The sequence below is a fragment of the Argentina anserina genome, chromosome 3, assembly GCF_933775445.1.
Source record: "Argentina anserina chromosome 3, drPotAnse1.1, whole genome shotgun sequence".
Lineage (NCBI taxonomy): Eukaryota > Viridiplantae > Streptophyta > Magnoliopsida > Rosales > Rosaceae > Argentina > Argentina anserina.
In genome coordinates this window covers 16,359,016-16,374,338 of record NC_065874.1, presented here as the reverse complement: position 1 = coordinate 16,374,338, position 15,323 = coordinate 16,359,016, and the positions used below count along the sequence as shown (strand labels likewise).

At 40.6% G+C, this 15,323-nt stretch overlaps 2 protein-coding genes across 3 annotated transcripts; one reads left to right on the top strand and one right to left on the bottom strand.

Annotated features, from left to right (window-relative positions):
• Positions 1-1,307: 1,307 nt before the first annotated feature.
• LOC126787170 (uncharacterized) lies at positions 1,308-4,816 on the bottom strand. The gene is made up of 3 exons (XM_050513092.1): positions 4,405-4,816; positions 1,378-3,066; positions 1,308-1,312 (listed from the first exon to the last, which is right to left on the bottom strand). The coding sequence occupies exons 2-3, from the start codon at positions 2,390-2,392 to the stop codon at positions 1,308-1,310; spliced, it is 1,020 nt and encodes a 339-aa protein (XP_050369049.1). The 5' UTR covers positions 2,393-3,066; positions 4,405-4,816.
• Positions 4,817-5,096: 280 nt separating this feature from the next.
• Positions 5,097-13,994, top strand: LOC126787627 (protein HIRA-like). 2 transcript variants are annotated; one of them, XM_050513499.1, is made up of 10 exons: positions 5,097-5,461; positions 6,612-6,887; positions 7,196-7,447; positions 7,527-7,921; positions 8,002-9,019; positions 10,271-10,481; positions 10,637-10,877; positions 10,977-11,099; positions 11,868-11,985; positions 13,225-13,994. In XM_050513499.1, exons 1-10 carry the CDS (start codon positions 5,354-5,356, stop codon positions 13,630-13,632), a joined length of 3,150 nt encoding a protein of 1,049 aa, XP_050369456.1. In that variant the 5' UTR covers positions 5,097-5,353; the 3' UTR covers positions 13,633-13,994. The 2 variants fall into 2 exon arrangements, with proteins under 2 accessions (XP_050369456.1, XP_050369457.1); XM_050513500.1 differs by lacking the exon at positions 5,097-5,461 and having other exon boundaries at positions 6,752-6,887; positions 7,193-7,447.
• The last annotated feature ends 1,329 nt before the right edge of the window (positions 13,995-15,323 follow it).

Genomic DNA, 15,323 nt, shown 5'->3' with positions numbered 1-15,323 from the left:
CGTCCAAGTAGACGACCACAAACCGATCCAAGTAGGGGTGGAATAACTTGTTCATCAAGGTGCAAAATGTCGCCGGTGCATTAGTTAGACCAAATGGCATGACCATGAATTCATAAGAACCGTACCTTGTGATGCATGCGGTCTTTGGCTCATCTCCTTCCGCAATGCGCACTTGGTAGTACCCCGAACGAAGGTCTAACTTTGAGAAGTAGCGTGCATGACCCAATTGATCAAAGAGATCGGCAATGAGAGGGATAGGGTACTTGTTCTTTACCGTGATCTTGTTGAGCGCCCTATAGTCAATGCACATGCGTAGAGATCCGTCCTTCTTCTTTTGGAACAACACCGGGGCACCGAATGGGGCTTTCGAAGGTCTAATGAACCCCGCGTCCAAAAGTTCCTTCAATTGCCTCCTTAGTTCTGCTAACTCCGGTGGCGCCATGCGGTATGCACCCATGGCGGGTGGTTTGGTCCCTGGTTCCAACTCTATCTCATGGTCGATCTCTCTCCTTGGGGGTAGTCTCTTGGGCAGCTCCGCGGGTGATACATCCTTGAACTCCTCAAGAACTGCTGCTACCTCCTTGGGCATGTCATCTTGAGGCCTTGGCTCCTCATCATCAAACTCACTAAGGATGGCCAAGTAGCTCTCCTCTTCCCTCTTGATGCCTTTCTTGAATTGTAGTGCCGACAAGACCTTGATGTCTTGCTTTGCTCCTCGGGTTGTTGGCACCACACACGACCTCTCGCCATCCATAATGCATAAGCTATTGGCGAATGGCACCGGGAATGCCTTGACTTGATCATGGAATTCCAACCCCAAGACTACCTTGTAGTCATCCATCGGTACAATCGAGAAGTCTAGGTTCCCACACCAAGCTCCCACGCTTGTCTTGACTCCTCGAACTACTCCTTGTATTGGGCGGGCAGGTGAGTTAACCGCCTTAATGGAACCTCCTCCATTTGTTGCCTTAAGTCCAAGCTTGCGTGCTTCTTCAACGGAAATAAAGTTGTGAGTTGCCCCCGTGTCGAGCATCGCCGTTGTTGGCTTCCCACATATGGTGATGTCCGTATAGAGCAAACCTTTGGCTTGGACCTTGGGTGTTGAGCGGATAGCATTAAGCACCTGCAAAGACCCCAAATGTGCACCTCCATTGCCACCCTCGGCTTTACTCTCGCCTTGATGACTTCCCAAGAGCGCGCTTAGTGCTCTCCTTTGTGGGCAATGTCTAGCCCAATGCGGACCATCGCATAAGAAGCACTTGTTGTCATTTGGCTTGTCCGAGCTCCGCATGTCTCTTGACTTGCCTTTATCCTTGAACCTTGCCGAGTGGCTCTCACGGCGGGGCTCCTCCTTGCGTTGGATTTTGTCTCCCCCACCTTTGGCATAGCTGCTCCTCTTCTCCTTGGGCTTGGTGGACTCTCTTGGACTTGAGAAATCAACTAAGCTTTCGGCCACGGCTATGGCAGTAGCAAGGTCTTGCACTCCTCGTCGCCTTAGCTCCGTCTTGGTCCATGATTGGAGACCATCCATGAAGTTGAAGAGAGCATCCTTGTCGGATAGGTCGGGAATCTCAAGCACCAAGTTAGTGAATTCTCTAACATAATCACAAATTGGCCCGGTGTGCTTGAGCCTTCGCAAGCGAGCTCTTGCCTCATCCTCGGCATTCTCGGGATAAAACTGCTTCTTAAGCTCTTTCACAAAGTCATCAAAGGTAGAGATGGTGCACGTACCTCTTTCGACATCTCCTCGCCTTCTCCTCCACCATAACATGGCGGTGTCGGTGAGATAAAGAGACGCGGTCTTTATCTTGGCATCTTCCTCCATGATGCCTACGGCCCCAAAGTATTGATCTAGCCCCCATAAGAAGTTGTCTACTTCTCGAGCGTTGCGCATGCCTCCGAAGCTCTTTGGCTTTGGCGCCTCGATCCGCTTGGCCTCTATGCTGCTGCTGGTGCTAGCCCCCGCGGCTAGTGTGCGCTTGCATAGGGCAAGGTCTGCCTGCATAGCTTCCATGCGTGCAGAATCTGCCTGCATCTCCTCCATGCGTGCAAGCATGCTATTGTGCTCCCTTTCTTGAACTTCACGCATCCGGGCGAGTTCCCCCATGAACTCCTCGCGAACCTTGTCTATCTCGCCTTGCAAGGACTCTTCTAGCTTGAGCATCATGCCCTTGATCGCAGTGTGGATTGCGGCGTCCTCTGCCTCCAAGTCTTCCACCTGGGCTCCCATGCCACTCACGCTCTCTTCCACTTGGGTTAGTCGTGAGTCGATTGCAGCTAGTATGTCCTTCATTCGTTCCTTCTTTGGAACCGTCGGGTTGACAAGTTCTTCATGACCCTTCTCTTGCGTGTCGTCGGAAACACTACCAACAGGATTGCCGTTCTTTGCCATTGTGTCGAGCTAGCCTCTTGATCGAACTTCGGCTCTGATACCAACTGTCACGAGCTTACTCTTTTGCTATGCAACTCGTGCGGCCTTAGCAGCTCCCTTATGCTAAGTCAGCCTTACTCTCGCAAATGCCCTGCTAGAACAATTGAAAGGCAAAGAAGAATATCTCGAAAGAGAACTTATATTGAACAAGAGAGAACTTACAAGTATGCTTGATAGCTTGCTTGATTACTTGATGGTGTAAATGAGAGGGGTGCCTTGCTATTTATAGGCCTCCTCATCCTACTTTACAAGTTCTAGATACTTCTAGGACTATGTATATTCTAGATAACTCTCCTTGAGTCTATCCAAATCTACAAGGCTAGAGAGTTCTAGATAACTCTCCTTAAGTCTATCCAAATCTATAAGACTTTGAGATTATCCTTGAGTGTTCTAGAGGATTCTTGAATAGTCTAGTTCCACTAGCCTCTCCAAGGTTCTAGAGATTTCCGGAAATGTCCCAAGGCTTCTTGAGACTTCTAACATCTTCTAGGTTCTTCCAAAGGGTTCCACCATATTCCGGACCCGCCTAGAATGCTCAAGGTAAAATTTTGCTTAAGTTTGGCGGGATGTGACACTATGCCCACAATATTTTGGATTGTTTTCGGATACTCCCTGTATACAATGGATGAATGAACCTGTTGAAAAGCCAATCCAACATACAATTGTAAATTCTGTAATGTCTAAATTGCATCAAAATGCTCAATAATTACACTACATGGGAAACTCATTGTGTTTTAAACTTGTTTGCGTTCTGTGCTTTATCTTTCTTGCAGAAACAGCACTACTTAAACAAGATAACAACACTAGTCAAGAATCAAGATCAAAACAGAAAAACACCCCTTGTGTGATAAAAGGACTCAACTGGTAGAAATTATAAGCTCTTAAACATTGTGCCGAAGCTGACAAACGGATTACCATGTCTAGAATAAGAGAATAGCTAACTGAGTTCTTCCCCGTCAAGTATATCAAAAGTCAGATTCAATATTCTTGAAATACACCAAAGATCAGATAGCAAGAGCAATGTGGTGTCAGTGTAAGACAAATATTGTCTAGGCGATCGACATAAATATCAACTCTTCCCTGGAAACCCCAAATCAGTAGCATATTAAGCAATGCATCCAAGCAAGAGGAGGTAATATGTGAAGTTGGTAAATAAATTTCTAGTGATATGCTAGAGATAATATGAGCTTCATGCCTCATATTCACACATTCTCTTTTTTTGCTATATGTGTTCAGATCGATATGAGGTTAAGTAAGATAGAAGGCGTGGAGGCCTGTATCTCTAGATAAAGTTCGCTCTGAGTAATGACACTGTGATGAGGCAAGTAAGCATGCAGTCTGCTAAATTCAATTAAAATCTACTGATTATGATTTTCCTTGTTGGTCACACACATCAACATCTCAAATCGAATACCAAGCAACCCTCATGAGTTGGTCAAGATCACAGGCTAAGGTAGCATTATTTTTTTCAATCAACTAAATGAAAATATAGGTTGGATTCGAAATTATCACAGGAAATTGATAGAATCATAGAAATAGATGCCATCAATAAGAGGGGAAAAAAGGGCTACAATCGGCTACGGTGGACATATAGGATAAGTAGACTTCTTGAGCTAAAGGATGATTTAGTGAACGTATTATGCATTATACCTACATAGTACATAGCCTACCTCATAACCATAACAAGAGGAACTGAATATTATAGAGATTTTAGAATTTGATACACACTAGCTCCATGAACAGATTCTTAACTCATATAACTTGTTTTTTTAGGTAATCGTATACAGAATATAACTCCAACATTAAACCACAAGAGGCATTACAATGAAACCAAACTACAATTATATTCCAAGGTAATAATTTATCCAAATTGACATGATCATAGAGTTCACCTTCAATTCTACTCAAACATGAACAAGTTGATTTCACAGTAAGCACACCAATTCACAAATATCAACAAAACCTTAAATTACCTTCCCATTAAACTGGAAGCTTTCTGATCAACTCCACAGGGTGATAACTCTTGTTTACAGCCTTGAAATCAGCTATTGTGTCGAACCCCGTAGCCTTGTTTAGCCCACCCTCCTTGTAACTCAGCTACAAACACAAGCAGAGAAACCAGGGCAAGCAGGAGAAGCCCAATCAGAGCTTCTGGCCTTAGATTATCTCTTCACCGCCACTGCCATGGGGAAGAATACGACGATGAATGAAATAAGCTGAAGATCGATGCCTGGTTCAGCCATGTCGACAACCCATCACCGGCGTCACCAGATGGATTCGTCTATACTCACTTTTCGATCCCCAACTCCAGCAACGCCATCGGGATCCGCAACTTTCGACACGAGAAAGGAGAAGCCGTTTCCATCATCAGCTTGCTATTCATCCATCTTCGACTCTGTTGTGTTGGTGAAACAAATTGAAACCCAATATACGAATTTAACCCACCAAATTACCCTCTATATTTTCACCCATTTGTATTTACAACAAAAATTACGGCCAAAATACTCCCGTCTTTCTTAACAGTGGTCATCCAATCAGATATCGCCACGTCCATTTTAGGTATAGGTCTACCGTGGTAGAATAAATCCGAACCCGAACTTTTCCTTATTCGGTGTTGTTATTTTCAAAATCTCTTGTAATTCCTCACACTTTCTTACAGTCCGGCGCTCCTTCTCCGTCTCTCTCTCAGTCCCTCTCTTCTATTTAATCTTCTCCCTCTTCTCCAATCTTAATCTTCTCTCTCTCTCTCTCTCTCTCTCTCTCTCTCTCTCTCTCTCTCTCTCTGCAGCTCTCGCAATCAATCCCTCCCCCACCATAGCCAATCTCCTACCCGATTCGATTCGACCGTTAAGAAAGTCGTTCCTCCCTCGCTAGGGTTTTTGCTTGCTTCCGGTTTAGGGTTTTTGGAATTGAGTAGCGGAGATGATTGCGGAGAAGCCCAGCTGGATTAAGCACGAAGGACTGCAGATATTCTCCATTGATGTTCAGCCCGGTGGCCTCAGGCTCGCCACTGGTGGCGGCGATCACAAGGTCCCTGCCTCTCTCTCTCTCTCTCTCTCTCTCTCGTCTTCTCTGTTTTGTATTTGTTTATCGAAATGTAGGAACATGAATTCAATTCAGGTTTTTCTGTTTTTGCTTTGAATATATGGAATGTGCGAAACGAAGCCGAACATTTAGTTCTGTTATGAGCGATTTAGTGGTTTGAATTATGAATTATGTGTTTGACTTGGTGCTGGAGAAATTTTGACGTCAAATTAGGTTTAGAGTTTTGTGTTGTGTTGTGGTTTTGGTTGAGGAGTATGGGGATCGATTTGCGTTAGAACTTGTGTGATTAGACAAAGAGAATTACTGACATGAACCGAAATCCGAATTTGAGTTGAATTGGATGACCGAGTGGATTTGAATACTCAGAGAAAAAATTATTTTCTTTTTAACTTCAGTGAGTTTTGCTGTAATATGATGTACAAAACCACTTGATTCATGGTAGTTAGCATTGTAATGAAGCAGTGTAAACGATGGACTCCAATATAAATCGATGACATGCAATTAGTTAGAATGCAGCCTAATTTGGGCATGAGCTGAGGATGACATGATGTTAATGATGGACATCTTGAGTTCAGTTAGATACAAATATGTCCACCCTCACGATCCCATAACTCTGCCAAACTAAAACAGTTGTAGCTTTCCTTAGTTAATGTCCACCAGAAAAACACTTTAGTTTGTATTGCTGCCAGACCTGAAACCGTATTATAAAGTTCTAATAGATTCAATAAGTCCCAGAACAGCTCTTTTTAGACCCTATCAAGATGAGATAGTCGTTTTTTAGCAAATTGGAGACACTGGATGTCCTCTCTGTCCCATCCACATTGCAACTTTTAAATCATAAATATTATTTCTATTTTTTATATATAAAAGGAATAAATAAATTGTTGTAAACACTTTACTGTGATTCAGTGATTCCATCACTTTCATGCTCGGTCCATATGGGATTCTGCATCGTCTAGTATTTTCCATTTAGACTAGGCTTGAAGATTCATGATTAGATTTGGTGTTTGAATAGACACACAATGTTGTTGACGTGGGAGTATCTTGCATTAGACACGCGGATTATAATCACCTTTATGGTGTCTACCACGCTAATGTGTGAAAGTTGTTTCTTCTATTTCTTTTCCAATTGCAGGTGCGAATATGGAACATGAAATCTCTAGGCAGAGATATGGATAATGATGATTCCACTCAGAGGCTACTAGCAACCCTCCGTGATCACTTTGGTTCTGTTAACTGTGTTAGGTGGGCTAAGCACAGTCGTTATCTTGCAACAGGATCTGATGACCAAGTGATTCTAATTCATGAGAGGAAGCCTGGTTCTGGAACCACTGAGTTTGGCAGTGGAGAGCCCCCTGATGTTGAGAATTGGAAAGTTATAATGACTTTGAGAGGGCATACTGCAGATGTGGTAATGTCATTGCTTGCATTGTTTGATTAATATTGCGGATAGTGCATGTTATGTTTTATGATACGATCTACTTTTTATTCTGAAAATCATCTCGTCTTGCTTTTGGTACTAATTTCTAGGTGCAGTTAATCTTACAATGGGATTGACCTGTTTCCTATTATAATTCTTTTCTAAAACTGCCTCTTCGGAAAGCTATGAATTTATGATTAAATGTGTTTTGTTTAATTCCGTAAGTCAATGTTATGAATCTGTAGAGTCCCTATCGGTTTGCCTAACTGAATTGTTCCGTTTCCTTGCCTAAAAAGTAGGTGGATCTTAATTGGTCTCCTGATGACTCGATGTTGGCCAGTGGAAGCTTAGATAATACCATACATATCTGGAATATGAGCAGTGGTATTTGCACTGCTGTTCTTAGAGGCCACTCTAGCCTGGTTAAGGGAGTTACTTGGGATCCCATTGGCTCCTTTATAGCAAGTCAATCTGATGATAAGACTGTAATAATTTGGAAGACAAGCGACTGGAGTCTTGCTCACAGGACTGACGGTCACTGGGCAAAATCAGTATGTCATTTGTGATAGCAGAGTATATATTTCACAACAATTGCTAAAACCAACTTCTGACTACTTTTTGTCATTTCAGCTTGGATCTACCTTTTTCCGGCGTCTGGGATGGTCGCCTTGTGGACATTTCATTACTACTACTCATGGATTCCAGAAACCAAGGCATTCAGCCCCTGTTCTAGAGAGAGGCGAATGGTCTGCCACATTTGACTTCCTAGGACATAATGCTCCTATAATCGTCGTGAAGTTTAACCATTCAATGTTTATGAGGAAATTTACCAATGCTCAGGAAGGGAAAACTGCTGTGGGGTGGACTAATGGGGCTTCCAAGACTGGGGGGAAAGAACCACAACCTTATAATGTTATTGCAATCGGGAGTCAGGACCGTACAATAACTGTATGGACGACTGCAAGCCCACGTCCTCTATTTGTAGCAAAGCATTTCTTTACACAAAGTGTTGTAGATTTGTCCTGGTATGGTCGTCATTTCAAGAAACAATTTAATCGAACATTTGTTTTTTGTTTTAATAATTTCCTTTCCTTTTCGAAAACAGGAGCCCTGATGGTTATTCGCTCTTTGCATGTTCCTTGGATGGTTCGGTGGCTACTTTCCATTTTGAGATTAAGGAACTTGGTCAGCGGTTAAGCGATGGGGAATTAGATGAGTTGAAGAGAAATCGTTATGGTGATGTTAGAGGGCGGCAAGCAAACTTAGCTGAAAGCCCTGCACAGTTATTGCTTGAAGCAGCTTCTGCTAAGCAAGCAGCAAGCAAGAAGGTCTGTATGGATGTTCAACAAAATCACACACTTGAAAAACCTTCTACTAATGTGGGGGTTGCAACAAAAGCTTCAGAGAGCCAGGTTGATGATATGAAGAAGAGTGGAGGTCCTGCTGCTGATAGTTTAAATAAAATTTCAATGGCTACCCGAATGTCAGGTCCTGTGAAGCAAAGAGAATATAGACGCCCTGATGGCAGAAAAAGGATTACTCCTGAAGCAGTTGGGGTGCCTACCCAGCAGGAAAATATTTCTGGTGGGCTTCAGTCCCAAGCACATGAATTTCCTCCTATGTCTTCTGATCAAAGGAAGGATGATAATCGTTTGGTTGTTGCTGATAGTGGCATTAGAGACAGTTCTTTCAGAGGAACACTTGGCCGAAACACTGATACAAAGGAGAGATATGGGCCCACTGCCAGAACTATGATTACCGAAAGTCTGGTTATTGAGAAGGTTCCTGCTTCTACAAGCAGAGATGAAAGCATAAACGTGGAACAAACGGGAAATGTGAAGGCTTGTAGCTCACTAGGCTCGACTGGTTCTATTCTTTCAATCCGAGTGTTCGATAAGAACGAATGGGAAGATACTGTGCCAATTTGTTTGGAAGCTCGACCTTGGGAACAAGCTGCAAATGATGTGTTTGACATGGGAAACACTTTTATCACGAAAGAAACAGAAATTACTTGCACTAGGGGGTTGCAAACTCTTTGGTCTGACAGGATATCTGGGAAAGTCACTGTGTTAGCTGGAAATGCAAACTTTTGGGCTGCTGGTTGTGAAGATGGATGCATACAGGTAACTTTATAATCTCCTTATAGGCATCAACAAATTTTATTATTTCTTATTTATTTATTTATTATTGTTATAATTTTGTCATTTTATTATGATAACCAGCCATTCACTTATTTTCATATAAGGACGAAATTTTGTGTGCATTTCAAGTTCTGCTCTTAGTGGTTGCATTTTACATTTCGTATTCGTTTAATTCAGAGTTGCATCCGACAAGTCCCATATAAATTGAAGCCTGATTGTTTTTTTTGGTAAACTTGTTATTACAAAGCTTTAGTCATATTTAGATTTCTGGAGTTTTCTAGTGTTTTCATGTGTCTTCTAGATGTTTCATTAGACACAGTTCTTTGAATTGGATCTTATTTCAGTTTCCCCAAAGCCTTTTTTTGGCAGCGATTAATATTTTATACAGTCATTACTAGGAGTCCTTTGATGTTGGCCTGTTTCTAATATATTCTGTAGCTCTGTATAAGAAGATCCCCTTAGACCAGAAAATTAGTGGATGAAATTGTTTATGTGACCCACACACACACATACTTTTTTTTTTTTCAAACAGTTCCTCTGGACTTAAATTGTGAGTATTCTTGGTGTGTTTCCAGATTCTCTTTATTCTCTTCTTTTCTTACTTTCCCAAATCTTTTTACCCCAATACCCCTTACTCCACTGATTATTCTCTTAGCTTCACCCCCTAATTTTTGTAGGTAACCCTAAGTTGTCCTACATCATAATGTTGTTGATGCCACCTTTTTAATTTGAATTTTTGGAAATAAAACCATATAATCTCAACCACACAAAAAGCACTAGGATTTATACAGGTGTCTCAATTCTGTGGATTCAGGCTACATCAAAGCGTCCTCGAATCCTATAGCATTATGCTGTTACAATCATTGTTTTTACAGATAATATCTGCAGAGGATTCTCATACAGCTAGTTGGTTCAGAGCTTAGCTTTTTTTAATTATTGTTATTTTATTTTTTTCGAATTGCTCTTTGCATGTTCATTGTTTACACCTGTAAGTAGGCTTTTGGTACAAGCAATTGGTCAGAAATTTCTTAACATGCATTAAATTCTTTTCGATAGGTGTTTTCTAGGCTGATAATTGAATGTAAGGTGTATTCAAAACATGTTACAGCTGCGACATAGAAATAGACTGCGATATAATTCTGCTGCAATGGCAGACAGAAGCACAGAACCTATAAGGTTGCACTAGGTGTGGGATATATCTGACATATCAAATTTTCTGCCTCCCTTGAAAAGGTTTACACAAAGTGTGGGAGACGTGCTATGCCATCTATGATGGTAGGATCTGCTGCAATATTTATAGACTGTGACGAGTGCTGGAAGCTATTTTTGGTTACAAGGAAAGGATCCTTGTATCTCTGGGATCTGTTCACACGGACTTGTCTCCTTAACGAGTCATTGGCATCTCTAGTTACTTCAAACCCGAACACATCTGCCAAAGATGCAGGTACTGGTTTTAAAATACATGGAGATATGTTTTGTTTACCAGGCTCATAGCCATTTCTTTTCAGCATCAGTCTTGGATATTGTTTACGTCCTGAACATTCCTGAACACTGGTTGCTTTTATAGTTTTATTTATATCTCCTCACCTTGATTTCCAGGCACAATCAAAGTTATATCAGCCAAACTATCAAGATCTGGATCACCTATTGTTGTTCTTGCCACTCGCCATGCATTCCTCTTCGACATGGGCCTGAAGTGTTGGCTTAGGGTTGCAGATGACTGCTTTCCAGGGTCAAATTTTGCAAGCTCCTGGAATTTAGCTTCTACTCAGAGCGGTGAGCTGGCAGCATTGCAGGTTGATGTTAGGAAGTATTTGGCCAGGAAGCCAGTTTGGAGCAGGTTTGTTACTTTAATTTTATTATCTTATAGACGGTTGGCCCTCTATAATGTGGTGTAGTCTATTGCTCTAGAAACTTATCAGGTCAAGTTAAATTGTAGAGTGACTGATGATGGGGTACAGACGCGTGCTCATTTGGAAGCTCAGTTGGCTTCATCATTAGCTTTGAAGTCCCCTACTGAGTATCGGCAATGTCTTCTATCATACATACGTTTCCTTGCAAGGTATTTATATTCCTCCCTTTAGCAAGACCTGTAGTATTCTACTGACTATTAGCGCATGTAGGACCATTTGTTAGACCTTGATGTACTGTATAATTATTTATTGGTTGGATACATGTTTTTGGTGATTCTCTTCAACTTCTCTGGCATGGTCTGCTGCATTTCTTCTGGTGACATTGACTTTTACCCTTCATGTGTCACATTATCTTTAACTGAAGAAAACATTATGTGCTTTAGTTTTACATATTTGAAACTTGACAAGTATAAAATTATGTCAAAGACATCCAAGAATTTCTTTTAATTCCCTTCCCTCCCATCTTATATCTTTGCCTACTTGTTGAAATGTAGGATTTGGACATCGATCTGAAGCGTTTCATTAAGAGTTAGAAGAATTGATACAGACTTGTATGACCTACTAGTTGTTGTTTACTTCTATAGCGCTTTGTCTTGTAAGTATGGCATGTTTACATTATCATGATTAAGATGTGTTTTCTAGTATCTCTATACACACATCTGGTATACTCTTATCTCTAACAATGCTAGTTTGCTATAGATTGGTTTTCTGCATTCTCTACAGGTTTAACTTTTCGTATATTGATAGAAACTCTATGTTGACTTTAAAAGTGTTTTGTTCAGTATAATTGACATGTATGCATCTTCATCACAAAGGGGTTATGCAAGATTTAGATACAGACACGTGGTGTTCTCTCTGCCTTATGTACTTGTTCAACTTCTAGTATGCATAGTAACTCTATGGTTAATTGTTTTCAGAGAAGCAGATGAGTCCCGTTTACGAGAAATCTGTGAGAATTTTCTTGGACCTCCGACTGGAATGATGGAAAATACAACATCACATTCACAGAACTTGGCTTGGGATCCTTGTGTGCTAGTAAGTTTTACAGATGCTTGTGGATTTGAGCATTAAACCTTTTCAATTAATTTAGATATGGTTTTCCAAGAAACTGTTTCGACTGGTTCTTGGAAGGCTTGGCAATTGTCAAGCAGTATGTGTCTTTAATGTGTTTATTCAAATAACCTATGATGCACCAGTACGGGTATGGGACACGGATACGGGTACGGCATGATACGTGGATACGTTTTTTTCTAGTATGTAGTGTTTTGGATACGTTTTGTAAAATTATATTTAATATATATATATATAATAAAATTCTAGAATTTGATTGGAAACAAGCATTTAGAAATTAAAAACACCTAAATTTCATCAATTTTAAAATGTTTTACGCAACTTAACTTGGTCGTTAAACTAACAACATCGAGTCTTTATTTTTATTTTTTCCAAATATAGTCCACTAATATGGGCCACTATTTGAGAAAAGTCTTTTACCCACTTTAAAACCCAAACCCGGGTCCAATTATTTTCTCCTTAATCTCTTCCACCTCATCTCTCTTCTTCTACATATCGACACAATTCTTTTTCTCGATTCTCAACCGAACCACCGAGACCACTCCTTCACCTCTCAGCGCCACCACTCCGGCAAAGCAACACCATGCAACAACACAAGCTTGATCCTCTTGTATTTCTCTTCAAGACCATACACATCGATTATCATAGTAACCCAATTTGTAGTTCATTGAAAGAGTCGGCAACCCAGAGCTTCCATGGAATCCGACCATGGATTTGAACTTCGGCGAGCTTCTCTATTGTTCCTTGGGTAGGTTTATTGCTTATCCAAATACCCAATTCAATTCTCCATTCGATTTTGCAAATCAGAAATTAATTTGAATTTTTCCTTTTTCTGCCATTCAAAAACGTATCTAAATCGTATCCGGACCATATCTGATGGGTTGACTTTGCACTACATAGTTAGGACACGTTTTTTCATCCATGGATACGTGTATATGGCGTATCCAAACCGTACCCGTATCCGACACGGGTACGATATGGACATACCCAATCTTTCCCGTATCCATGCTTCATAGCAAATAACATGATGTTAATGACGGTTTGGTTGGGCCGTTGGGGTATAGTATACTATTGGTGTTTCGAACTTGTTATCAATTTTTTCCTTCAAAATTGTGTTATGCAAAACAGTGATTTTATGTCATGTTTAGCTGAGAATGTATTTTATGTGTAACTTATACTTGGCATTTGTGTCTTCTTGTGCAGGGAATGAGGAAACACAAACTCTTACGAGAAGACATTCTTCCAGCAATGGCTTCAAATAGGAAAGTACAGCGATTGCTTAATGAGTACATGGATCTCATTTCCGAATATGGAGGTGCTGAAACAAATATAGAGAAAAAATCTCACAGTTCACCAACAGAAAACGCACCAGCAGCTGAACTGATGGACTCTTCCCCTGTGGTGACTGAGGTGACTAACCAAATGAACTTGGATCCTATGGTAACACATCAATTGACGTCTGTTCATGCTTCAACTGACACAGTGGACTCATCCGAGGTTGCATTAAATGGAGAAAATTCTGCTCCAGTAGCAGACGATAAAGTTGATTCAGATCAACCACTGTCAGTGATCGATCAAGTTAGTCTTACCCCACAAGATGCAGGTTCTTGACTTTGTGTTTTACACCATCATAGAAAATGTCAAACATAGGGCATGCTAACATTAGTTGAACAGGAGTTCTTTTGAAAAAATGACATGAGTATACCTTTCGTCCATTTTTCACCTTTCCTACTGATACGAGCTACCCACCCACAAGACTGTTAAAACCTCCCATTTGTGGTGGTGATTACCTGTATGAGTTCTGCTCAGATGCTGCTGTTGGGTATGACATAGTTGCCGGTTATTATAGTATAAATATGCCGTTATGTATTTGAGTTTCTTTGTACTGTAGTTTGTGTAATCAGCTTGTTGGATATTGTTTCTTGTACAGCAAAATATTTCCTATAAGATAGCTATACAATGCGTTAGATGTGGATCTTTTTTCTTGTACAATCCTATGAAACAGCGACGATTGGTTACATTAAGGGCATTATTAACATGGGTAAATTATAAAAAAAATATCATTTTTCATCATAAATTTAAAAAAGGTCACAAATTATTTTCTAATTATAAAAAAGTCATCTCTAGTGATTAGAAATTATAAAATAATTAACAAGTTTGAAATAAAATTATAAAATATTCATTTTTAAAATATTTTCCAGACAATTGTCCTTTCTCTAACTATTCTTCATCTTTTTATTTTTCATTTTTCTTCGAATTCCAGCCATAATTTTGTCGTTCGACGATAGATTTGAGCATGGTTGGTATTGTTGGAAATATCTCTCTCACCTCTTTCATTTGATATCACACCAACTCCGAACCGACCACCGTACAAGGCGCAGCAACCCTCGCAAGGGGTTGCCGCCGTCTATTGTGGTGCTTCAAGCAATTTCGACGAAATCGGAGCTCAAGACTCATCAATTCTAGTTTTTCTCTTCATTTTGAGCATACTGATACTAATTTTCTTTGAATTTTAACCTCATTTCGCATATTTAGACATTTTTTCTTGGCATGTTACATCTGTTGTCACACTACCTGTCACACCTAAAGGTGGCAAATGGGCCAAAAAGCCCGAGCCCGGCACGGGCCCGAGCCGTTAAAAGTCGGCCCGAGCCCGTTATTGTAATGGGTTGGGCCATGATATTTTAACCCATGGGCCCAGCCCTGCCCGAGCCCGGCACGGCCCAGGCACGATAAATTCATGGGCATGTCCATTAAATACATACTTTTATATTATTTATATAAATATTTAAACTATTATCATTATTACACTTGAATATTATAACTTTAAAATTAAACTGTCTTGATTATATCATTACTTTAACTACAATATTTCACAAATATTATCAAAGTATTTAAGAAAACGTCAATGTTTTGACATACATAACGTTTTAAAAATAAAATTATATAATATGTTGTAGTATTTTATTTAATTTACTATTCTAAATAGCTATATAAAAAAAATATTCTACTTACAAATTTTTTTATTGTAATTGTGTCTTATAAAGCTAATGGGCTGGGCCGGCGCGCTTCTTGGCCCAACACGATATAGTCAAGGGTCATGGGCCGGGTTGGGCTTGATGTTTAAGCAAATGGGCCGGTCCGAGCTCGGCACGATAAATAAATGGGTCGGCCCAAGCACGGTTTTGCCCCGCATAAAATGGACTGGGCCTGCCTGACCTGTTTGCCACCTCTAGTCACACCTCATGTCACACTATCTGTCACAACCGCTGTCACATTACCTGTCACACTACCTGTCATAC

Bases quoted from the DNA above. Each gene is read 5' to 3' on its own strand.
- LOC126787170 (XM_050513092.1), bottom strand. From the start codon at position 2,392: ATGGCAAAGAACGGCAATCCTGTTGGTAGTGTTTCCGACGACACGCAA.
- LOC126787627 (XM_050513499.1), top strand. From the start codon at position 5,354: ATGATTGCGGAGAAGCCCAGCTGGATTAAGCACGAAGGACTGCAGATA. The intron at 7,448-7,526 runs GTATGTCATTTG...TTGTCATTTCAG, and splicing joins ACGGTCACTGGGCAAAATCA to CTTGGATCTACCTTTTTCCG. The intron at 9,020-10,270 runs GTAACTTTATAA...TCCCTTGAAAAG, and splicing joins GTGAAGATGGATGCATACAG to GTTTACACAAAGTGTGGGAG.